Here is a 26,195-nt window from a genome sequence, read left to right as displayed (position 1 = left end):
CAATTGATATGAACTCTTGTTGGGTCCGTCTATTCGGGATTTTACTCCAAATTAAATTTAATCCTTTATTAGTGGACGATACATCCTCCTAAATTGTAAGGAGCTCATAAGTTAACATGAGTATCCTGAATTATTAAAAGAAACTCAAAGCTTGGAAAATGAACAAAATCTCATAGGGGTGCCTAAGGACCCGTTCTGTTAACATTCTTATTTTCTAAGTACTTATTTTTCGTGTTATAAGAAATGTCATTCTCACGCAATACATTACCCTTAATTCACAAAAATAAGTACTCATTTGAGAAATAAGTATTTATTATAGTTAGTAGAACACACCCTAAATTTTTTTAAAACACGAAAGGGAAGGAGTCAATCACAATTCTTATTATTATTTTACAATTGGAAAAAAATATTATACCGTTGACTCTGAAGTTCACTTTGAGCTCCACATCAATATACGGTGACGGAGAGCTTTCAGTATAGAGAGCTTTGGCCACCACGTACCGGTAACACGGATCATAGTGAGTAATTTTTTTATCCGCACACAGACCATAGTTGCCACTGCATAATAGTAATATTTTATACTTGGGGCTCAAGTTCGGTCAGGGCGAAATCGTGATTAGAAGCTCCATGGAGGGGTTTTTAAGTAAATTAGCACGTCGTACGAAACCCTAGCATTTCGCCAAGTCATTTGGCTATAAATTGGTCCTCTCACCCTCAAAAACGCTACTCTCACACACTCTCTCTCTCTTCCGCCTTCTCTAGCATTTCTCTGAGCTAGGGTTTCACAGCCTACTCCACGAAGTCTCTGCTTGTGAGGTACATCTTGTGCTCAATTAGTTCTTGATGATTCACAGTAGCTATATACGTACGAACAAGCTAGTTTCTATCTTGAATTATGCGATGCTTTGTCGTAGATGATTTGTTTTCACTTTTTTCGAGTTGATCTGTTTTGTATTTTGGTAGATCCGTTTTTCTTTTCCATCTTTTGATACTGCTATGATTTATGAAAATGTTGTTTGTTTTTGAATCTGCTTCAGATCCTATCTTTGAATCTGCGTATGTACTGGTTGAATTCCTTTGTTTTTTGAAAGGCATATATACTGGTTGAATTCTTTCGAGATTTTTTGCCAAAAATTAATCTGTAGTTAACCGGTTGTGCGGTCTTACATATTTTGGTTAATTATACAAAATTGAAACATGCCAATTGTATAAAACTTAAACAAAAATAGTGTTTCCTCATTTTCTGCATCAACCTTATCCCATAACGATGTTTGATTTACAATTGTCAGGCCATATATTTTCAGTCTAGTTGGGGAATTTATTTGTTGTAGTAGTCCCGGATAAATAAGTTAGTAAAATTCACAGACTGTACCATATCATGTTGAAAAATTATTCGGGAGCAGTTGTAAAAATATATTTCACAATCTTTATAAATGAGAATATAATCCCTTTTTCTGATTATTTTTGAAGGATTGTTTGTGAAAAATATGCATAGGTAAAGTTTTGTGTCTCATAAAAAAATGGTAAGTTAAACTTTATTCTCGCTGCGGGTTGAAATGAAAAAAGTTTTCAACATGATCGATAGAGTGCCCCTCCATCAAATTCCTGGGTCCGCCACTGTCTTGTATGTCGAGAAAAGTCTGTTCTGGTTACTGTGGTCATGAATGTGTTTTCATTAGCAATTATAGTGTGCGGTTGTTGTTATCAGTTGGATCGCACTCTATTTTATCCATATCGGAATGAATACTACCTTATGTTTTGGTTCAACTGTTTTCCAGTTGATTTTGGGTTTGACTGTTTGATTGGTTAATAGACTATTGGGGTTTGGTAGGGAATAGTGGGTTATGAATTTTCTTTGAAGTGGTATTTTGCAGACCAGTTCGATACATTGATGTCTTATTTGCATGTTAACCACAACAGACTTTGATGTCTTATTGGTTAGCACCTTTTCAATTGATGTCTTATTTAAATCCACGCTTTAAATAGAATTTTCCAGATCCTCTGTTCCTTTTTTATATAGATATATAGAAATTTTGTTGTAGTGTTTGGCTCTATTTGAAAGAATATGGTTGCAGTGAATCATGTACTGTATCTGTCTACCAAATATTTAGGTTCTATTATACCCACCAGTCTAGTCTGTCGTTATCCATGTGGAGATGCAGTTGTAAACTTCTTTTTCTGGTTATTATTGATTTCCCCTCCTATGTGGTGAAGTTGTGGAAGTTAAATAGCTGGGTCTTAATAATCGTTCTTACGAATCTCAAATGTCATTTCTCTGTTCCGTCTTGCAGTTTGACTTACGAGGCCTAATATGGGTAAGGAAAAGTTTCACATCAACATTGTTGTCATTGGCCATGTCGACTCTGGCAAGTCGACCACAACTGGACATCTCATCTACAAGCTTGGAGGAATTGACAAGCGTGTGATTGAGAGGTTTGAGAAGGAAGCTGCTGAAATGAACAAGAGGTCATTCAAGTACGCATGGGTGTTGGACAAGCTCAAGGCCGAGCGTGAACGTGGTATCACCATTGATATTGCTCTGTGGAAATTTGAGACCACCAAGTACTACTGCACTGTCATTGATGCCCCTGGTCATCGTGATTTTATCAAGAACATGATTACTGGGACATCACAGGCCGACTGTGCTATTCTGATCATTGATTCCACCACTGGTGGTTTTGAAGCTGGTATCTCCAAGGATGGCCAGACCCGTGAGCATGCTCTCCTTGCTTTCACCCTTGGTGTGAAGCAAATGATTTGCTGCTGTAACAAGGTCCGTCTAGTTAATGTTTTTTTGCATTCAGTTTACTGTTTCCTTTGTTGATAACAATGTCTAATGGCATTATGGTTGTCACAACCTCCTCTTTGATGGGGCACCTCTCAATCTTGCCAATGAAGTTTCAGGCCCTTGTATACAATGGAATAGCTTTTAATAGTGTGTGGTAGATGGAGAGGGGCTACCCATGCAAAGAGATTCGGGGTTGAAATTGATATTTCGGGATTGTAGTTCAATTGGTTAGAGCACCACTTTTTTAAGTTGGAAGCTGCGGGTTCGAGCCCCGCCAGTCCCGATGAATGCAATAAAAATGTTGGTTACTTTTTCTATATCATTCTTAATCTCATCCTTGATAATGCTAACTTATCATCAATCGTCTTGGATAATTTCTCTTGTTGTTTGTGGCTATATCAGCAGTTTTCTCTTGCCTGATTCATTTATCAATTTGACTCCTCTGTATCCGAGGGTTGGTTTGCCCATTATAGTCTGTTAAGAGTGTAATATATGTAATGCTGCTGGAATTTATCTTACTGTTGATTGATGTGAATTGTGGTTTCTTTCTGGCAGATGGATGCCACCACTCCCAAGTACTCAAAAGCAAGGTATGATGAAATCGTGAAGGAAGTATCTTCTTACCTGAAGAAGGTGGGCTACAACCCCGAAAAAATCCCCTTCGTCCCAATTTCTGGCTTTGAGGGCGACAACATGATTGAGAGGTCAAATAACCTGGACTGGTACAAGGGCCCCACCCTCCTTGAGGCCCTCGACTTGATCTCGGAGCCTAAGAGGCCATCCGACAAGCCCCTCCGCCTTCCCCTTCAGGACGTCTACAAGATCGGCGGCATTGGAACTGTCCCGGTTGGGCGGGTTGAGACAGGTGTCATCAAACCTGGAATGGTTGTTACCTTTGGGCCCACTGGGCTCACCACTGAAGTCAAGTCCGTGGAGATGCACCACGAAGCTTTACAGGAGGCCTTACCAGGTGACAATGTTGGGTTCAACGTGAAGAATGTGGCAGTGAAGGATCTCAAGCGTGGATTTGTGGCATCGAACTCTAAGGATGATCCAGCAAGAGAGGCGGCAAATTTCACATCCCAGGTAGTTATCAGATAGTCTGGGGCAGATTATAAATAATGCATATCAACTGTCTAAGCTAATGGATCTTAAGCTATTGAAACTGAAAAAGTTCCTATATGCATATGTATGTATGTGGTGTATTAATGTGTGTGTCTGCATGTGTGTATATGATGTCATGTTTGTCAGGTTTAATCTGCATGAATTTATGGTTGTGAAAAAAGCAACTGTGTCGGTTCGGGAATGTGCATTCGTAGAAACTTGTCTTCCAAGTCATTAACTGTCCATTGAGGGGATTCAATTTTACAATTTGGAGGGAAGATTGCATGAATAAGGAAGTTACATTTATGCGACTTTGGGAGACAATGACATAGGAATGCTGGATATACGCATTCCCATGTGTTTGTAGAAGGTTATTCAAACAAAATTTCTAAGATAGGTTTCCAATTCATCTTCCAGGTTATTATCATGAATCATCCCGGTCAAATCGGAAATGGGTACGCCCCTGTTCTGGACTGCCACACGAGCCACATTGCGGTCAAGTTTGCCGAGATCTTGACCAAGATTGATCGACGATCGGGTAAGGAGATTGAGAAGGAGCCCAAGTTTTTGAAGAACGGTGATGCAGGCATGGTGAAGATGATTCCGACCAAGCCTATGGTTGTGGAGACATTCTCCGAGTACCCACCTTTGGGAAGGTTTGCTGTTAGGGACATGCGCCAGACAGTTGCTGTTGGTGTTATCAAGAGTGTGGAGAAGAAGGATCCATCTGGTGCAAAGGTCACCAAGTCTGCTGCCAAGAAGAAGTGAAATATGGAGTCTGGTTGGTGTTGCGTCAATTTTTATCATAAAAAAGTCCGGACTTTTGCTGGTTCTATCCTAAGTTATTTAGTTGGACTACTTTGTTTCTCCGTTTGTCACAGTTCTTTGTCGTTGCACCCTGGTTTTTGCTCCCGTTATTGGGTGCTGGACAGGCGGTGGCGACAATAAATTTATGTTTGCATGTCTAAGTTTTGAATTTGGTTGTACGCCTGTGGGAGTTAAGAAGACAATTTGTATTTATCGAGGGTTTTGCTAGTTTTTATCCTTCTCATGCTTGATGGTGACTTTGGCAGGTTTCTGGTTTTACTAGTGGTATGCCTGCAGTTAACAATCATTTTTGCAGCATAGGTACTGGGCATCTCGGTGCTTCCCTGGGAACTAGCTCCATTTTGCATGAACGATGGAGCATACGAGCTTTCCTACTGTGATTGATTTTAATGGCTTGACATTCAACTTTTGAACGAAGTTTCTTATCATTCTGCTTATTCAACTAACCCTGAAACTGAAACCGTTTAATTTGTAAGGTCTTCGCATATTGCATCTTCTCAACAAGTGCGATCTGCGTTATTGCTTATGCGGCCCACATCGTCTGCCAGTTTGTGACGATCAATCTCTGGCGTCTACATGTTCTTGGTGACTATTATTGCTTGCTCTGGTATTGAAGCGGAATTCCACGCTATGTTTAGAGCTGTCTCAGCCAAATCAAAAAAACGAAGCCAAATGAAATTAGTTTTGGGAACTACCTTATACCAAGCGTTAGTGAAGCTTTTGTTCGAAAATTTACTTAAACTTGAGTAAGGGATGGAGGTGCTCTAATGACCTAAATTCCCAATAGGCATCTCTTTAAACAGGATTTTATTAGAGTATTATTATTATTTTTTTGCTTTCTCTTATTTTTTGTTAGATTCGGGCCAATTTTTTACTATATCACATCGTTCTTCCCGCTAACAAATACTAGTCAGTTTTGGTTTATCTTTTACGATATACTGTAATATAGAAATTATGCCTCAATAAAAATGAGAGAAACAATAAAAAGTGGCCATTGCTCGAATCTACTCTCTCAGTCCTATTTTATTTGTTCATTTGCGATATTCGTGTTATATTTTAAATTACCTATATCTTTCGGTCTACAATTTTTTTTATACTTTTAAAAACTTCATACTTTTCTCCGTCTCATTTTCATTGTCCATTTTTGAATTGCGTGCCATTTTTTTTATTACTTATATCTTTCAATCGATGATGTTTTTTTTATAATTTCGAGAATTTTGTATGATAGAAGTAATTGAGATCTATCAAATAAAATTCATATTGCATATTTTTCAAGATTCATACTAAAAAGATATAGACAAAAGACATACAATATATAAACAGAATAATGACAATGAAAATGGAACTGAAAGAGTATTATAGAAATGAAGTACAAATCATTTTGCATATTTTTGAAAATTCATGTTAAAACATACTCCACTGAAAACTAAATTAACACGAATATTTAAAATAGACAAATAAATCGGGAGGAAACGAGGGGAGTAATGCGAAAACGGCGAGTTCGTGAACAGAGAAAGTACAACCAAACCAAACGGTCTCTCTCTCTCTCTCTCTCTCCTCCTAAACAACCGGGAAAATCAAAGTCTCGAACACACCTCTGACTTTTGCAGCCGTGATGCCGAAACCCTAATTTTTCCCAATTGGGACGATGGTAGTCTTCTTGAACCCTAATTCGATTCCAAATGGAACAAAAACCGTTAACAAGAACGAGCAAGGACAAAGCCGTAGGTTCAGAGAAGAAGGATTCCCCGCAGGAGGAGGGGATTGAGAAGGTGGTTCAGTGGGAAGATTTCGAACAAGAGCTCGCGCGTCTCGTGAGTCTCTCCTCTGCTCTCAACGAAGCCAAGGAGAAGAAGCTGTTGCTTCAAAATAAACTCGATAGTTTCATTCAGGTAGGGTTTTATTGGTAGAAAGATTTGTCATTTCATACGGTGCAATTGCTCAGGCTTCAATTGAGCTCCCTGCAAGTGTGCGGTGAGATTGGCCCCAAGATTAGTCGAGTTGGGCGACACCTCAGTTATAGAAAAAAAGATTTGTCATTTCGTTGATTTCTGTTAATACAAGTTTAAGCTCTATTTGAATAGATTTGGGTTTGAAATCAACGGATTATATGTTAATCAAAGGTTCTTGTTTATCCCAAAAAATGAAAAAAAAAAAAGGCTTCATTTTACCAAACTATGATAGATTTAGCTATACGGGCTTGTGGAAGATTTGTTGGTATGGTCTTATTGGTGGAAAGATTTGTTGTTTCATTCATTTCTGTTAATGTACGGTTAAGCTCCATTTGAATAGATGTGAGTTTCAGTAAAGGGTTTTGACTGATGTGTAATTTTGACTATGGAGTTCTTCTTTTATGCCATAAGCAGGGGAAAAATGCTTATTTTTAACAAAATTGTAGCAGGTTGTGTTAGAAGAGCTTGTGAAATTAGATTGGAAGGTAAATAGAAAGTAAAAAAGATTCATTGCCTTGTGATCTTCGTGGAAAGATTTGTTATTCCATTTGTTTCGGTCAATGTAACTTTAAGCTTCACTTGAATAAATGTGGCTTTCAAATCAAGTGAATATATGCTGAACTTTAACTCTGTGAAGGTATTGGTTATGCCAAGAAAGGGGAAAAAATGCTTCATTTTACTAGAACTCTGGTTGATTAGTTCCAGGGGCCTTAGGCTCGAAACCTCGTAGGTGTTGTTTACTCCTTTGGGCCAGTCCATACGGGGCTTTGCCCGGCTCTATTTGTACCCTGCTAGTGGATAGTGGAATTGGTACCCAAGATTAGTCGAGGTGCGCATAAGCTGTTCCGGACACCTTAGTTATCGAAAAAAGATTTAGTTCCAGGGGCTTGTGAAACTAGAGTGGAAGGTAGCTTAGAGGTAAAAGTGATGCATTTAATTAGGATCTTCGTATATATAGAATCCTTAACAGGAAGGATTTCAAATAGCTCTTTAGAGTGTATAGTATAGGTATTTCAAAGCAATTTTGATATAGCTCCCAAACACAATGTCAAAAATATTTATGTTATCTAAGTCTCACGGAATAGTCAAACCCCTCCATTTTCAATCCACATGTGTCCAAATGGGGCCTTTTAGGTAAGTATTGATAGATAAGCTTATCAAAAAAAAAAAAGTATTGATAGGTAAATGTGTCCTTAAGTCTCATTCAATAGTAATGTCAAACCCCTCAATTTCAAATCGACATCTATCTAAACGGAACCTTTTTGGTCAGTTTCAAATTGACTCATCAATTGTTAGATCATAGTTAGACTTACTTTCCTGCCAGTTTTTGACTTTTTGTTGTCTGTTTTGTTTTAATGTACTTAAACTGTCTAAAACATAAAGCTCACTCTTCTTCTTTACTAGCTATTCGTATGGTCCCTCAGATTTAAGAAAGAAGTAATAGATGAATGAATCCGAAGAATCTATTTCATTAGCTGAATGTTTATGTTTACTTGTTTTCCACTGCTTACATTCATTAGGTTTTTAAATTTATAGCCCGCTTAATAGTGGGCGGCTACATGGTGGGCAGGTCGAAGCAGAGTCGTTAAGTCGGTCAAATCAGCTAGATGATATGCGCGAGAAGTTGGAATCTCGAAAATTGGTGATGGGAAACACATCAATGCATGCGAAGGTTGTAGAAGGGAATGTTAAAAGGGAAGAGGAGCGACTTAACAACGAAATTAAGTCGCTTTTGCTAGCTGGGACAGCTCTTTCTGTAGCTACTAAGCGTCTGCAGGTAATCTTACTTATCTATCTGTCATAGCCTCATAGTGATGCTTTGATGGATACTTGGTTGTCCACAGAAAACACCAAACTTGTTCTTGTTGGTTATATAAAACTCTAACAGTTTTTTGTACTGAGATATTGCGATTACTTCTGTAGTCAAGATTGATCATAATAGCGACTCATATGACGTTTTTGAGGGATTGCAACTTTGGACTTGTTCAACTGCATATTCCTTTTTTTTTTTTTATTGTGGAATAATGTTTATTCTCTTCACGGCTGAAAGTAGATCTCATCCAAATCCTAGGAAATGCTACCGTAATTTTCCCCTGTGAAAGTTTAGTTGCTAGTAAATAATAGACTGATAGTATTAACTATTTGGAGGCTTTTTATAGCATGATTAAGTTCGGAAGAATTCTCTATTTCTCTCATGAGTGGAGTGGCGAACTGTGGAGGTGGGATGTGCGACATTTGTCACTGATGACAGGGCTTGTAAATGATATTCATAGTCTGGGAGGCCTTCAATGCTAGAAGTATTACGTATAGATACTTATGTTAATCATTATAGCAGAGGGATAAGATTGAATGACCTCATATTTTCCGTATCTTGATATCGGCAAAGGATTATTCGAACGAGTATATGCTGGTCCCTAAGAGTCAGGGCATTACATGACTATTGACGATCTTGTGAAGCCTAACTTTGTCTTTAGATATACTGTGTCCGATACATTGTATACTCTTTCTATATTGCAGTGTAGATCTTGTGCGTTTGCTTTTGTAATCAATCAATTGCTTCTGCGATGCCTCTGAAGAAAGATAAATAGCAAACCAATTTTTTGAATGTTATGGTACTTGTAAGAATTTTTTTTTACCTATATGGCATTCGTCTTCTAATCATTATCTTGGTATTGGGGGCCAAGCTTCTGTTTTTACGCCATTTTACGCTTGAGATAGACTGAGTATGAATACAATGCAGGAATCAAATAGGCTACTTGCCGGAGAAAGTGGTTATGTTCGTCTCAGAAACATGCAGAAGTTGCTGAGAGTGAGGCAACAATATATGATATCACAAGTTTCATTGCTCTATCCTGTGAAGGTTGTGATTGGGCATGGGCTCGAGCAAGAACTTGAATCTTTTACGAGCAGTTTTAGATTAGGTAAGATAGATATTGCTTTGAGTCCCTTATGATTTCTTCAAAATCTTACACAGGTGCATTTTATTTGTCCACATGTATAAATATAGCAGTGGCCAAAAAATCATTGAATATGAGGTAAAGTAATCTTAATGTGGTAATCTGCCACCTCAGTATTGAAGAATTGTTTTTCTCCTTTTCTTCTCCATTTAGGTGTGTCGTGTGTGTTTTTAGGGGGAGGGAATGCCTGTTTAGGAAGAAACTCTCCTTTTCACCATGAATTAACAGGCTCCTTTTACATCACTGAAGTTTCCTCGAGTCCTTTGAATTTCCCTCTAAATACAGAACATCAGGTAGATGGTAGCAGGATCAGCACCCTTCCGACTGGCAAATGTCTTAATTATTGTGCTTGGGAACCTAGGTAATCATCCCAAATACAGCTAACAACATGGCCATGACCATCCTAACAAACTGGCCATGAATGAGGAGGATCCCTACTCATGACTCCTGAGCCTCTGTAAATACATTAACTTTAGAAGAGTTTTCCCCCAGATAATTTAGGGTTAACAATTTCCTTGTGACAGCCCAATTGCACCAGAACTTTACTCTGGCAGGGAATAAGAAGCATGTGGGGTTTTGGTATTGTGGGGTTCAAGCATTAGGTGTTTAGTTGGCATCTTATCAACTTTTTTATTCAAAAACTCTAGGGGTTGAGGAGTAGGTTTAAGTTATGTGAGTTGCTTCACTAGGAGAGTATCATGCTCTTCGAAGCTCTATCAATGCATTTGCTTTCCTTACTGTAACGATCTCATTTTTCGAAAATCCTATATGTACCGACCAAAAATATAGGGAAATCGTACTGACGGCCGCGTGCGGCCGTCTCCGGCCACCGGACGGCCGATCCGAGCCGTCCAAATTTTTTTTTAAAAAAAACCGAGGGGCCCAACGCGGGAATCAACGGCATCCGATGTGTGTAGAGTGCTTGATCTAAACACCCTATTTTTCGTGTATATATGTCCCCTCGGTTTTTTATTTTTTAAATTTTTGGACGGCTCGGATCGGCCGTCCGGTGGCCGGAGACGGCCGCGCGCGGCCGTCGGTAGGAAACAGTCGGTGCAAATAGCACCACTCCTCATTTTTTTATCTTTATGATAATGAGACTTTCTTTGCCGTTCAAAAAGAAAAGGAACTCCAGATTTGCCGGGCATGGAAGCTTACATTGGAGGAGCCAAGTTACACTTATAAAAGGAGTTACTTAGAAGTTAGAAATCTCTCGTGCGGAGAATCTCCGGCAAAAATAATCTACCGCTCTCTCAATCAATTATTAATTTCTATTTATTCTCTCTCTCTCTCTCTCACCCACACACACAACTTTTTCTTTCTCGCTCTCTAAGTGGTCATGCTATATGATTGAGTTGGCATGTGACGGAAGTGGACAATATAGTCATAATAATAGCACAGGGTAAAATGTGCTGCGGCAAGTATTTGCTTACATCTCTCGTTGGAGCATATAATAGGAGTTGGTATAAATATGGTCACTCCATAAAAACAATGTGGGTTGCACTGTGCTTTCCTACCAAAGATTCATACAGCATCCGGCTTCTTTCTAATAATTACTGGGCAAGTCGGTTTTTGGTCAGGACTCAGGAGTGTGTTGACGCTATGAACGTTGTACTGAATACATGTAGAATTATTTGTTTTCTTTTGACATCTCAAATAGATTGAGAAAAAGGTCTGCCCTGTTTAAGATATTATAAATGTATGCGATTGATGAGAGTGGAAGATCTTTGTGAAGGGATAATTGAGGCCTTGTTATCAGGCAGTGCAACATGAGGTATTTGCGCATCAACCTCTATCAATTTTCATTGAGATTGCAAGTGGGTGATGATAACAGTGTTTATGATATTGACACCTGTAATTGTAGGGAGCGTTCGTATGTTGCTTTGATGGTAGTTGTTGTTATGTTAGTGACTGAGCCCTAACATTTGTTGCTGTCATGTTAGGCACTGAGCTCTCTTTTTCTTTCCCCCCTTCAATCTGTAATTCTTTTGACCCACGCCACTGTGAAGCACTTTGTGCCATGTTTCTCTTTGTATTGATGCATGACCTTGATAAGATTCATTAGTATGCTTGATAGAATCATGGGATATACACACACTAATATACAGGATGATGGTTTGACTTTGCTTTAATTTATTCTTGAATTGACTGCAGTTCATATAATTGTGCAGTCATAGGTTGTAACTTCTCTCTCTCTCCAGGGAATTCTGCTGGATCAAAACCTGTCGATCAAAGTTCCTTGACTATTTTGGGTCTGGATCTCACTGTACTCCCTTTCAAGAAGATGAGTTTTTTCGCCGACAAGAAGGAGATTCAGAGATCTGCTACAGCACTGGGATATGTTTCTCATGTGAGTTCTTTCTCTCTGCATGGCACGTAATCGCTAAGTAGCATATTCTTCTTGACTTCTTGTTAATGATGGATCTATGGCATTCATTTTAGTAGTCAAATAGCATTTAAAACTAAAATCATTTGCTTCAGGAATCATTTTATTTAACAATTCTGATTCATGGATGAATTGTTAGTAATTTTATTTGTTCATTAAGAATTTAGTTGTTTCATAGTGTAATGTTTCTGGAGCAGTTTATGCTTTATTGCTTTTTTACTGGCTTGTTTAACTGGCTACAGGATAACCACAAACTTAATTTAGTTTGCTTGTCATCTTCCAGGCTGTTTCCCTTGTTGCTTCTTACTTACAAGTACCTTTGCGTTACCCTCTGCGATTGGGAGGTTCTCGATCATATATTCATGACTACTCACCTTCATCAGAGCCTACATCATCTGATTCAACGTCAAATTCACTACTTTCCTCAGATTTGAAGGCTACAGAATTTCCTCTCTTTTTAGATGGTCAAGAAACTACAAGAGCAGCCTATGCTGTATTTTTGCTCAACAAGGTACGCTCTCTTCCAAGCGATATTATATGGTTTAGTAAAACTTGCAAAGAGCGGATAAAAACAACTAGATCAGATATTGCGGATTGTATGATCATCAATAGTGATACAAATTAGGTTTATGACTTCATTGGTAATTGTTGTACTTGTTCCACATACAGGGACAGCTAGAGCAGAATGAAATAAATTATATCAATAATGAAACTTAGCGCGTCCCTTGATGAATTTATTGATTTATTTTATGAATAAATCAGATTTTTAATTGACCTTGCCAGGCAACTTCTTTTTATGCTTTTGTCCATGTTTTCGAAGCGTAAACATAAAAGTCCTGTATGAAAATGAACTTATCTTGTTTCTTACCCATTTGTCGCCCCTTGATGTAGGACATAGAGCAGCTTTTGAATTTCATTGGCGTTAAGAGTTTAGGGCCACGCCATGTACTTGCTAATTTGAAAGAGCTACTAAGGACAATCCTTTCTCCAGAATACAAAGATACATGATCGGCTTCCCGTCCTGATTGTAAGTTCTGTTGTAAATGGATTCTTCGTATTCTTACAGAGGTGCGAAATTTTAGTAGAGCACCTTGCATACAACCACCCTTGTGATTTTACTACTTCATAGCAATGCAAAATGTGCTTATTTGAAATCTTGTCCGGGAACATTTTGCGCTGCTCTAGAGTGCTTGGTTTAAACTTGTGCTTGATTTGATAAGCTAGTGGGAACTGGAAGCATGAATCGCGACTGGGAATATGGATTGATAAGATTGTGGAAACTAGAGATGTGAAATGTTATTGTCCTCAATCCTCATCAGGACATAGATAAATATTCTGGGCTGAACAATTAGAAGATAAATAAATGGCCAGAGTCTGACCGTTCAATTTTTCTTGTGACAAATATGCTTCAGCAATGTTATATCAACTTGATTTTTTGTATGGATGATAAGCACATAGCAACTTACAATGTGAACGGGTTCGACCGTCAAATGAGACCCACTACCTCAGTGGGTCTTATTTTGCATTATGATTATATGCGAGGATCCTGGCACGTTTACTGCTGAAGTATGGGTTGAGATCGTGTAGATTTTCATATGCTCAGCACCGTGTGTGAGGCTAGCAAGTTGCAGTTAAGCTTAGCTGTCTGTCGATGTTAAATTTTCAAAACTGCCGCTCTTGTTGTTACCATTCGTTGAAGTACATATCTATCAACATGTTCATCTGGGGAGGATAAAATTCTTCGCATTATTGTCTTGATGCCGATCAATACAAAAGAAGAAAGAACGGTAAGTTATACCTTTTTTGAGGAAGGAAAAAAATTGCAGGAATATATCTTCAGGTAGAGGATTGTTTTTAGTGATTTACCCGTGGGGAATGGAGACTGTTGTATTTCTTGTTGCAATGTTGGTATGACTTTTTTTTTGAGGAAACATAAACATGTATATTAAGAACGAAACAAATACAAAGGACACAAAAGGTCCTAGTACAAGGAAAAAACAAAGGGAAAACAGAAAAACCAGCTCTGGTGTCGGAACCCATGTCTCGCACGTGGGTGGAAAGATCATGATCTGCACCAAGCTATAGCACGGTCCAATTGCAGTTGAAGTCGCAATGACGCCTTCACCGTTGTTGGAGAGCTTGAGAGTCAATCACAAAACTGATTGGATCCGAGAGCCAAAAAGCTGGACATTTGACATTCTGAAGAGCCCGAGAGTCTGTCACAAAACTGATCAGAGCCAAGAGCCAAAAACCTAGACATTTGACATTCTAAAGATCAATGTCAGGGACAGAAATACCAGGACGCAGATTCATTCATAAACGTGTGTAAGAGTTTGGAGCTGTTTGATGCATGCATACTCCAAGTGTTATGGAATACTAAATTCGACTATCGATTTACCTTGAGCATTGTAATTGGTAACTAGCCTCATGTTGAAAAAATCGGGGTTGATACGCACTAAAATCATCTCGATGTTGAAAAAATCGGGGTTGATACGCACTAAAATCATCTCGAGTGCTGTACTCAAACTTGTCTAAAATACTGCATTTCTCCAGTCTTCCAAAAAGATTGGAATGTGATGTCAAGAATGTTAGTGGACTCTTTTCGGGCACACTTGGATGATCAAAATTTTTTATTTTCTAGAATTCGTTAAGAACATCAAACATTATGTTACATCATGTTTGATCGGATATCGAGAAATATATGAATTGCAATACTTTTATCTTGAGGTAAATGGATTCTGATTCAGTGTGTTAAATTTATTTTTTTCCAAGATAAATGTGTTCCAAAATCGTAGTAATCGCGACTCACAATTAATATAATTTTTTTGTATGAATGATGCTGTCTACTAATTCAAATTATATGGAGTATTTGGTTGTCGAAGTGGACTCGGAATGGATCGTCCAATCCTTTTTAAATATCGGAGAGGATCCCCGTCTAAATTTGTGTTTTTTAACTCAACAAAAGAGACCCATCTTTATTCTCTCTTGTTTTACTTGATTTTTTTTTTATAACCGGATGTCTCGGTCAACTAACACTCACCTCGAATAATTTCGGTACCCTGGAGGTAACGACTGGGCATAATTCCTAGTGGCCCCAAGGTTTGGAATGTTTGGCCTCCGTGGGAATAGAACCTGCGACTTTATGAAAAAACATTTATTGTTTTCTCACGATCATTTAGCCAAATCCCGTGGGGTTCAAAATTTTACTTAATTGATGGGTGGTAGTGTAAGCAAATTGCTCCAATTCTGAAAAGACTTTATTTATTTATTTATAATTAAACCATTTTATAAAGCAAACCAAAGCTTCGATTCTGAAAAGACCTTGTTGCAAGTGAGTAGGTCATTTTTTCCACTGCTGCCCCTTATGCTTGGTTCAATGATAGGCAGTGCCGCTGGGGATATTACAGTTACTGATGCTAATAGCCTATGAGCTCTGGTAACCACGGATTTTAGGCAATTGTTTCCAAGCATTTTCCACTTAGGGTATGTTTGGTTCGATGGAATCAATGTTGGAATAGAATGGTCATTTCATGGAATACTTTTTCCCATGAAAATTAGTACTGCCACTCCAAAAATTACTATTGTCTCACTGAAATTACTATTGCCACTCCAAAAACTACTATTGCCGCATAAATCCATTGCGGATGAGAATGGTTATTTCTAATTACAACCAAACTTGGGAATGGAAAGGATATGCCAATCTCATTTCCTCCGATCCCATTTCAACCTCAATTCCATTTCATTGTCAATTCTATTCCATCGAACCAAAGATACCCTTATTGTTGAATGGAGAAAAAGGAAACTAGACACATTTCTCTGGTGAGTCATTCACTATCATGTCATGGGGATTAACAGGCAACTGACTGAGGTGAGGAGAGATTCAGATCTTCGAACCCAGAAAAGCCCGATCACGCTAGCCGGCCCTTGCTCTTGAGCTTTTCAGACTGAAGAGGAAAACAAATTCCAATCCCGAACACCTACCAGCCGTACTTCGATTGTTTCGCTTCAAAAGATGGGGTAAATGCTTCAATTATTGGAAGGTTTAAGGTCGACAAACCTCGCGGGGCATAGTTAGTTGAGAATGATAATGCTCATCACGATGTATTTTCTTCATAAATTGGATTCGCCTCGGCTTTCTGAACAAACTTGTTTTGATACTGTTTCAGAACTAGTTGTCGAGACAACTTCCAAAGTAAATTGGTTTTGAAAACCACGTAGCAGGTTGTTGGTTCCATGCTTCATTGATATTTCGGAGAAAATCATATTGTTTATTTTAGAAAGCATATTTTTGAAGTTTTCTTGTTCTTTTCCAAAAATTCATGACAAATTTTGAAGTCTGTCAATCAAACTAGTTTTTCCGGAAACTGTTGAAAAAATTTGTCACTGAAAAAGCATACTAACAGGGCTGATTATCAGATTTGATCCACTGAGAAATCACCCCGACACAGAGAATTACAAGTATATACTAGAGCTTCCGTGCGAAACCCACAACATGCAGAAGTATTTCCCAATTGCAAAGACTGGAAATTGTTTTCTGAAATCACCGAGAACGCATGGTTTTGATACTAACTTTGAACTTTGGATAACGCATAAACGTTTACTTATCTTTGAACGTTGCTCAAACTATTCAATCACCAAAACTATTGGGCTCAAAACATAACTTCAAAAGAAAGTACCAATACTTGCGAAGCAAGTTTGCCAAACAATGGGAAGACAGTAGCACGCTCTTTCACTGCTGCAAACAATTTGGTATTTGGGATTTAAATCTCCAGTTCCTTTCGAAAAAATCAATGACAAGTTCCAGTGCTTAACATACCCGCTAAAATTTACCATCAGACGGAGTGGAAACAGAACAAATAGGCCAAGAACCGGTAACTAGATTAATACGTACATTGATTTGGTTCCAAAAAAAAAAGATTAATACATTGATGCGTAGAGCTTTCTTGAAAGTCTTTCATTTCAGAAGACATGCTGAATTCAGTTCAAGCGGGTAACTGGAGCTTCACATTGTTCTTCCAGCTGAAAAATAATATAATGGAGTGAGTCAATTTTTATGCAAATATCCGAATACGATTGCAAGTTTGAATTAATCAAATATTTGTACCTTTGGAAGTAATAATAGAAGAAATCAGCATAAAGCAATGTCTGAACAAGCCCTGATAGCCAAGCTGCAATAACAGAAACATCCAATACAAAACAAGTTTCCATAAGACCATAAGATGCACAAAACAAACTCGAAAGTGTGTTTTCACGTGTGCTTTGCATGTAAATCAGCATGCACTCATTCATTGAGAGAGGAAGGGGAAAGAGAGTAGTATTACCTATCCAATGGACATAGTGAGGCTCAGTGAAGTAGCGATAGATCCAGTTTAAAATGTACAAGGCTCGGTATGCCCTGTAGGGAGTATGAAAGCAAAAGAATGTGAAATATCTCAAATATCTCTAACAAAACATTTAATTGGTTCTGTAAAAGGTGGTATCATAGAGTAACAGTTGAAAGCTGCTTGTGATTTGCAGAACTAGACACTTGTTTGACAATCAATTATCAGATTTGAAGGACATAACAAATTCCATTCTTGATAAATCGTCAGGGAAAAATAAGAATATTTTTCCTTTTGATGAATGTTAGCAATCTTCAGTGCATAAGCATTATTGAGTGCAATTATATGATTATTGAGCATCAAAATTCTTTCAGGCATGACCACTAACTGAAATCAGATAGTCGACAGTTATTTAATGGTAAGAGAATCTGAACATCAGGAATGCTACAAGAATTGGTAGGTTATACAATAAAGCAAACGAAAGTAATATTTGTTGAATAATATGTCATACATGCTTTGAGCCTCTATAGCAGGATCTAAAAGAAACATCACAACCGTATTGCCATGCAAACATTACACTACTAACTCATTATCATTCTTTCCTTTTTTATTTGCTTAGTCCACACCCATGAAGAACGGCATAAAGGAAGTTTGTAATTCTCAATTGTGTCATCCTCACAAACTTGCAAATGTGGTTCTAGTCCATAGCAATAGTTGGAGGTCCCAATTCGTTTTTGAGAGTTGAAGAGCAGAGGGTGGCCAAGACGTCACTGGAGATTTGCCTGGTGTGCTTTGAGTACCCGAGGAGCTAAGCATGGCCAAGGGATACATGGTAACGTCCTATTGGACCAAATGTCCTGTGATGAGGCTAACGCACGGAACTAAGATACCTAGAGGAGTGAGTGTGGCAATATCGTGCAGGTAAAAAGACTTGTCCACGTGGCAGGCGGACCCATGTGCCAAAGGGATGACTAGATACTTGAAGGAGCTTTTAAAAAGCACTGGTGACCTGAAGTCCTCGCTATACCTAGTCCAAAGGTGACAAAAGTACGAGGGGGAGGGTCAAAAGATTGACAGCCATGAATTTGGTACTTGGAAAAACTGTAGGATTTGCACCTTAGTTGTTTAGTAGACCACCAGATGAACAATCCCAACGGCCCAAAACATAGTCTGCCCAGATGCCCAATTGCTCAAATTCGGAGGTGGTTTCACCAACGATATTGTAGGTGAAAACTTGTTCAGCAAACTAGATTATTAATCAGTTCCACCTCGACTGAGAAATTAAAGGAACTGTTACTGCAGATTAATCCATATCTGATGCCACAAAGTTGTTTAGGGCTGAGTTATACGGGTTTCGGATAAGGGCACGAGTATCAGATTCATTTAATATACATCTAAAAGGACAAGAGGAGACGGGCAAATACTCATATTTCTCAGATTCCTTTTTGTAAATGTTTTTGGTAATGTTAAATGATGTTCACAAGGTGACATTAAGCATTTTTCACAGATATTATGGAAGTTTTACTTCCTGGAGAAACTTTGTTGGACGACTATCAGCTACACATGTCAGTCCCATATCCTACTGATGTTTCAAGTGCCAAATAGAATACTTAATACATATTAGAGGAGTCCATGTAACATGAAGCTTTGTTATTGATCCAGAGCAAACTACTGAGGAGGAGATCCAACTATGTTGGTAACTACAAATGTGGATCTGCTAACTCTACAAGTCACATCCCAGTTCAGACGTGCACTATTTGCTTGATCAGTTAAGAATAAGGCAGGACAAGTCTAAATGTGAGACCTATCCACCTATATGTACACGAACCGTTCCCCTCCTAAAGTATCCTTTCTTTCTTTAGTTCCCTATTCTAATCCATCTTTGACATCACCATGGACTAAAGCTGTATTATAAATTCTCAGTTTAAACCAAGTTCATCAACTAGACAAGACCAAGAGGCAAGAGCTGAACTATTGCTTCTGGTCCAACAAACTAAAAAGTAGCAGATTAAACCTTTACCCTAACAGGCAACAATAAGGGGCTTCCTATAAATAAGTTTCTGCAATTTAAAGACTAAAACCTAATTCTCATTACAGGCTCATCTTTGTGACCTAGGTTCTCACTATCTTTAGCACGACAAGGAGAAATGGCCCTTTCTAGATCTGTGAATCTCGTTTGTGCATTGCTGGTCATTTACAATTGGCATCTAACTAATAGCGATACCTTTCTTGGCAAACACTTGCTTCGAATTCTGTCCTCGGGTTTGACTTTATCAAAGGTTCTACTGTTGTTTATTAATATCCAAAGAGACAACATCAAATATAGCCTGGTGGCATTTTAATCTTCGTTTCTATGCCAGTATCAATCATGAAATGTACTCAGTATCATCAAGAAAAACAGCAGCCTGTACATATTATACTATGGTAAGCAAATCTTTATTGTTCTGTCACTGAATGTCTGAATCTCCTCTTTTTTTTGTTGTTTTAGTTCCTAAGAAAAAGGAACAGAGTGCAAGAAACTCAAATGATGAAACCACATGTACCACAAACCAAAGAAAAGCAATAAAAGTTGAAAGAGAACAGATATGCAAACATGAAACATATAGATGTGGAAAACCATATTGCTCGAAGATATTCCTGTTCTCATTATAAGTTATTTCAAAGCTATTCTGTCATCTGCAAAATCAGGAGAGAAGCTTTGAAGCTGGAAACTACAACTCTATGGCCCTGTTTGTTACTTTGACCCAAGTAACAGTGAAGGGACATACAATCCTCTTGGACAAAGAATTGAATCAGACCAAAGAGCGAGGGAGTAAATAACAGCACACTCCCCATGGTGTTTTATATGTTGTAACATGGTCTGTGACATGCCATATCTGATGGATATCTATCTTAACCTATATAGTCAATCAGACGCTCTAATCTGGACAAACAAATGGGCCTATGGTAAGAAATGTACTTTTTCCTACAACCTAACTTGCCACCCAAAACAAACACTGAAACAAAAAAAACCCTGAAAGAAAACAGAACAATAAGGATAGATTTGAAAGAACCTAAAAGTACGTGTGATCATTCAACTAAAATTGGGGAAATTCTCGATGAGTTAGAAGTTAAAAGAAAGGAAAAAAGTTGGGGCATGATGGATTACCCAAGAAGAACAACATATTGCCCCGTCAAGTTGTCAATATTTCTTGACCTTTGCAACAAGACCAGCTGAGGAAGTATGGCAACAGCTTCCAAATACAAGGAAAATGTCCACATCACCTGCTCAATTAAACCAAGTAGAAGTTCTTCACGAGCAGAACATTCAGCAGATAGAGCAACAGAAGTCTACCATGATTTACAAGTAACGAAATTTACATGGTGGGGGAGAAAAAGAATCGATATGACAACATAGCTTTGGATGGAATAAGAAGAACTTCCACAACACATCAACTATTTCCATAAAGGGATTTAAATGCAATGAATCCTACCTCTTTGAAAGTGAATTTCTCGTTTATAACGAGGGCCAAAAGAAAGCAAGGCAATATAAGAAAAAGATGACGGAAGGTGTCTTGCTCTTTATCATAAGATCGCCGGACAATCTTGTGATGCCTTATGTACCAGACAATTGAGAAAGAGCTTCCCAGGAATATTAGCTTCATCAAAGTGTTATAAAGTGAGATGAAATCCGTAAATATATCCAAGTAGCGAGTTGCAAAGACAATAGCATAGAGCTCTTGAGTCTTCAGAGAAATGCCTGCAAGCAACAAGGGCATACAGGATTCAATACACAAATGGTGACAAATCTTAAAGAGATTGTCACAGCCATAACTCACAACTAAAACACTAATGTAAGTTAATGTAGCTTACATTTTGGTCATAATAAATAGTCCAAAACAAAACCTAACAAGGTGTCACAAGATAATTCAATAACACTAAATATGAGAATGTATATCTATTCACGCAGAAACTTGGAAGGAGAGGGCTGTGGGGAAATTCTTCTCCACGCAGATAAATCAAGTTAGAAACTCTTTCTCCACAACTCAGGTTCACACTGTTATAGTTGGTTGTCAAATCTCCATAACTATTTACCCAACCATGTTAACATGCAGAATCTTCTCACACCAAACAAGCCCTTTGGATTTGGCTAGTCTCTGTATTCCAATCCACACGGAGATACTTAAACTCTTCACTGAAGCTCCACAAGAAAATCCATTATTAATTTCTACAATCTCTCAGCCACCTCCTAATCTTTTTTTTTTTTGATAAGTAAATATTTATATAAGGCATTAAGGGAATACCGCCCATATACATAAAAGGCCGTAGACAAAAAGGCCCTATACACCACTATGTGAGATAAACAATTCAAACCAATCTAGAAACTGATCAAGGGAAGGATTACATTCCCCCTTGTCTCAACTATACAAACTACTAAGCACAAAACTCTTGATTTTAAATACAGGTTTTTCTAGTCCTTCAAAGCATCTTAAATTTCTCTCACGACAGATAGTCCACATCAAACAAAGTGGGATCATGGCCCAAATACGCTTCCTTCTTTTTCCTACTCTAGCACCCCTCCAAGCGATTAAGAGCTCCATAACACTCCTTGACATAGCCCATTGTAAACCGAACCAGCAAAACACCACAGACTATGGCTCCCATGCGAATGGACAACGGATTAACAGATGATCCACCGACTCTACATCCCTTTTATACATACAACACCTATTAACAATAATTCTCCGCCTTCGGATCAGATTATCGATGGTAAGAATCTTCCCCTGCGCCGCACACCAAACAAAAAAACTCACTTTCAACAGTGCCTTGGTCATGTCAAAAAAAAAACAGTGCCTTGGTTCTCCAAATTGCTTTCCATGGAAGGACAGAGTTACCATGCCCGCATAACACTTGATAATAAAACTTTACCTGAAAAGTTCCTGATTTTGACAAATTTCAGCGCATCTCGTGCCCCCCTACTCCTATCCCACGAAGGTGCAGAATGCTCACCAGAGTACATTTGAGAAAAGTGACTGTTCCTTCAATAAGTTTTGCCTCTTCCACCCAGCCAACCTCACCTCCTCTACAACCTCTCAATAACCACATCCAAAACTGCCTCAGGATTAAAAATGGACCCCGACGGCAACCAGAAGTGGGAAAAACTTTCCGAACCAAGAATAGCAGCCAGGGATTCCGCCCGAGGAAGCTCACCAACCAAAACAATTCCAACTCGGACAAACCTAAATTTCATCCCTTCACGCCCAATCTCATATATGAGCTATGACCCACTTAAAAACACAAGTTGAAGTCCTCCACTGACCCATATAAGAAGTCCCATGATCTGATACCAAGTATGGATGGTTCTCCAAGGGGAGGTGCATAGCTGAGTTGGTGGACTGATGTGGCTAATTCCTGCCTTAGACGGTTGCAGAAGTTGGTTAGGACTTAGGAGCATGTGAGCTCATTAGAGATCAGCCGAGCTGGCTCAACTCTGTTTCCAATTCTGTTATTTCGTTTTTCTTTCTTCGTATTTTCATTTTCAGTTGTAGTATAAAGAGGAGTGAGGGGGTGAGGAAGACGGAAGCGGTTTTAATAGAAATCAAAAGGGATTAAAGCTCCCCAATTCTATCTCTCAGATCCATTTCCATATCTTTTTCTCACTCAACACACCATTTCTACCTCCAAACGTATCATCCCACAAGATAATTCTCAAACTCCCCAAAAAATCCAAAATGATTATCCCTAACCCAGTTTCTAAAACCCCCCAAAAATAACAAATACACATTAACAAAGCAAAATGACTCGTGACACATCTAATTTCTCAAGGCAGAAGTACATTCACATTCACATTCAAAACACCCGCATAAAAATCAAAAAAAAAAAAATTATGGGTAAGCAGCACATACTCAATTATCACACTCATCAACAGAAATACACATACACAAGCATATGTAACTATGTAAGTATCTATGATGGGAGATAAAAAGGGAAGGTACGAACCGGCGCAGGATTTAATGGTGTGGATCTTGAGGAGCAAAACAAGAACACTGGCGAGATGGGTCATGTCCCCTGCTAATCTGAATATATTCATCATTTTTTCCTCTTCGACTTATGCTGAGATAAATGCGCCTGCTTGGATCAACCGGAAAATATTGGCCTCGGATCCCGACAGATCTGATTCTGCCCGGTTTTTTTCCCCCAGATCTCCGATTTGTCTTCTACAAATGGGCTTCTCTTATCCTGTTGATTTTTCTTTCTTGCGTGAACGGGAAAGGACGAGGGTAAGCCGTAACGGCGAGGAGGAGAGAAGAAATTTTGGCAAAGGAGAATGAGTAGTGTCACGTGCGGGAACGTAGCTCCCCCTGTTCCGACCCAACCCGTTTAGGACCCCGATTCTTACCAGTCCGGGTGTCCGCGTCAGCAGGCTCTTTTTTTTTAAAGAAAAAATAAGAACTTTGTTGATAGAATTTTTTTTTACAATTTTACCGTGTTTTGCACACGTGAACGAGAAATAACATGTTCAAATCAAATGAAAAATACATCAAACGATAAATAATTTACATAGTCATATGGCAGAAGAGCGCATGCAGGCTTAAATTTGAACCGCCAGAAGTAATTAAACTTTGATCATTCATGTGGATAATTAATGGTTTGAATTTGTAAAAGATTCCTACGATAAGATATTATTTTGTAATCCCTACGATGAGGCAAATGTTGTGAATACTGGCCGATTGTTTTTTTTTTTTTTTGGTCAAATGGAATAGAACCAATATATGCCAAAGTTTCCATCATTGGTTTCAGACAATGTAGAAGCCATTGAGATACGCCACGGTTCCACTTGATGACCCGAACAGTTTATTTTATATTTTTTATGTATATGTATATTCATTTCTCATTCAAATAATTAGATTGATTGGACATCAGTATATTAAACAAATTAAATTATAATTTTTTCTTGATTAGGAACAAATTATAATTGCCATAACATTGACTGTCAATTTTTTCCGTGAGTAATATTATAATTCAACCAAACTTTCATTGATGTCCGATTAAATTGATTTTTTTTTATGGGCAAGAAACAAATGCAGACTTACAAAATGAATGGCTTGAATAGTTAAGTTAGATTGTGGTTAATTCCATTTTACATCACATGGAGATCAAATGATTGGCTTTAAATCGTTAATTTAGACTATGGTAAGTTACATTTTGTCACATATTATTAAATGACTAGTGCTAGTCCGTGCCTACGGCACTACGCATCCCGGTTGGAAGGGGATGACAGTTGTGTAATTTTGGTGAAAATCATAGGCACTTAATCGGGAAGTGGGAGGATGCACTATGACCTTTAGATCGAATGAATCTAAGCAATTCCAATAATTTGTCCCCACATCCTTCTGTTTTATAATAGAGATAGGATCTTGATTCATTCCGACCATAAGATTTGCCAACCACCCTTTTCACACCCAAAAGAAAACAAAACTAAGATCTGTGTTCGTTTTGCGTCTCTAAGCTCAACCCATTTTTCTGCATGCGGTTCCAAATAATATTTCTCTCCAATTCTTCTTCTCATTTTTCTATTTATCTGCCGTATTCCAAACAGCCACAAAGCTATTGACAAAATTAAGAAGGCTCCATTTTCTAACCTGAACTGTACTAACTCTGTACTCTTCATTAAGAGACAAGAGTACTACTCCTAGCTACATGGGTTGTTGATACATGAATGAAAGAACAAGAAGGGAAGAAACATAAACCAAGACTGTTTGGTAGTGTTGGTTTGCTATTTTAGTTTAGTTTTAGTTTTGTATTTCAATCATTACCTTACTTCTTTTTCTAATCATTATTTTATTTTTTCAATTATTATTTTCTCATTTTTCTCTATCTCTCCAATCATTACCTACTTTTTAATCATTATTCTATTTCTCTCTCCATCTATTACCAAAACTAAATTAAATTAAACTGCCAACCAAACAAAGTTAACTGACAGTACTCCATACAAGCTGCTTTAGAAGTATTTGTGTTGGCTTCAACGGGACCCAAAGGCGTCGATCAGTCCCGGCGTTAACCCTCCGCTGCCATAGAGGGGTGGCACCACGGTGGTTCGTGGCAGAATTGGTGCATTTGAAGACGGAGTTGTAGTCGTTGTGCTGTCGGTGCCTCCAGTCGCGCTGGAATTGGGAAAGAATCAATAACAGTTAAGCAGTTGTTACATGAATAACTGGCCTACAATCGAGGCAAAGACAGAACCAGAATTTTGTGGAAATCCATATGGAAAACTTTTTCCTACTTGCAGCGAGAAAAAGTTTTAATTTCCAAATGACGCAGAGTTTAATTCACTGACTTAATGTACAAATAAAGTTAAGAGAAAAATTCTGAAGGTACAGGTGCAGTAAAACTATATTAGACTTGTTACTCTTCTGTGTTAATCTAAGTTAAGTGGTTTGGTTTCGAAAAAGATGGCAACGAAAGAGTGGTCAGTGGTGTACCTTGGAGACGATTGATAACCACAAGACCCATAACCTACAAAAATGAAAACAGAAACCCACAAAAAAAGAAGCAGCAAACAATGAGCACTCGATCCAAATGACAAGATACAAAAAACAATATTCCAAGAAGCTGATTTTTTGATTTTTTTTTGGATATTTCTCAAAATGATTTTGTAATGTGTTTATGAGGAGTGGATCCATCCAACTCTTCGTTGGATGTTCGTTTTTCAGTTTTTATCCCGTTTCTTTTCTTTTGCAGGGCCGGCTGGCTTGCGTCGCTCCTTGCCACGCACCGCGTGGCTGCTGCCTCCACCCCTGCTGCTGTTGCTGTTGTTCCGTTGTCGGCGGCTAGAGAGAGGATCATAAGAAGGAGTGTTGTGGTTAGCATCTTAGATAG

At 38.3% G+C, this 26,195-nt stretch overlaps 3 protein-coding genes across 4 annotated transcripts; 2 read left to right on the top strand and 1 right to left on the bottom strand.

Annotated features, from left to right (window-relative positions):
• The first annotated feature begins 651 nt into the window (after nucleotides 1-651).
• On the top strand, nucleotides 652-4,936 carry LOC131318099 (elongation factor 1-alpha-like). The gene is made up of 4 exons (XM_058347909.1): nucleotides 652-816; nucleotides 2,292-2,773; nucleotides 3,344-3,874; nucleotides 4,310-4,936. Exons 2-4 carry the CDS (start codon nucleotides 2,312-2,314, stop codon nucleotides 4,658-4,660), a joined length of 1,344 nt encoding a protein of 447 aa, XP_058203892.1. The 5' UTR covers nucleotides 652-816; nucleotides 2,292-2,311; the 3' UTR covers nucleotides 4,661-4,936.
• Nucleotides 4,937-6,183: 1,247 nt separating this feature from the next.
• Nucleotides 6,184-13,234, top strand: LOC131318106 (vacuolar protein sorting 38). 2 transcript variants are annotated; one of them, XM_058347922.1, is made up of 6 exons: nucleotides 6,184-6,612; nucleotides 8,243-8,449; nucleotides 9,413-9,593; nucleotides 11,831-11,979; nucleotides 12,299-12,526; nucleotides 12,907-13,234. In XM_058347922.1, the coding sequence occupies exons 1-6, from the start codon at nucleotides 6,403-6,405 to the stop codon at nucleotides 13,021-13,023; spliced, it is 1,092 nt and encodes a 363-aa protein (XP_058203905.1). In that variant the 5' UTR covers nucleotides 6,184-6,402; the 3' UTR covers nucleotides 13,024-13,234. The 2 variants fall into 2 exon arrangements, with proteins under 2 accessions (XP_058203905.1, XP_058203906.1); XM_058347923.1 differs by having other exon boundaries at nucleotides 6,462-6,612; nucleotides 8,221-8,449.
• Nucleotides 13,235-16,748: 3,514 nt separating this feature from the next.
• On the bottom strand, nucleotides 16,749-23,711 carry LOC131318114 (ER lumen protein-retaining receptor). Its single transcript, XM_058347941.1, has 6 exons — nucleotides 23,316-23,711; nucleotides 20,810-21,075; nucleotides 20,485-20,600; nucleotides 17,337-17,410; nucleotides 17,120-17,183; nucleotides 16,749-17,034 (listed from the first exon to the last, which is right to left on the bottom strand). The coding sequence occupies exons 1-6, from the start codon at nucleotides 23,407-23,409 to the stop codon at nucleotides 16,998-17,000; spliced, it is 651 nt and encodes a 216-aa protein (XP_058203924.1). The 5' UTR covers nucleotides 23,410-23,711; the 3' UTR covers nucleotides 16,749-16,997.
• Between the last annotated feature and the right edge of the window lie 2,484 nt (nucleotides 23,712-26,195).

This window comes from Rhododendron vialii, chromosome 2a (assembly GCF_030253575.1).
Source record: "Rhododendron vialii isolate Sample 1 chromosome 2a, ASM3025357v1".
In the NCBI taxonomy this organism is placed as follows: Eukaryota; Viridiplantae; Streptophyta; class Magnoliopsida; order Ericales; family Ericaceae; genus Rhododendron; species Rhododendron vialii.
Note: the sequence above shows the minus strand (reverse complement) of the source record. Positions and strands in the feature narration are given on the sequence as shown.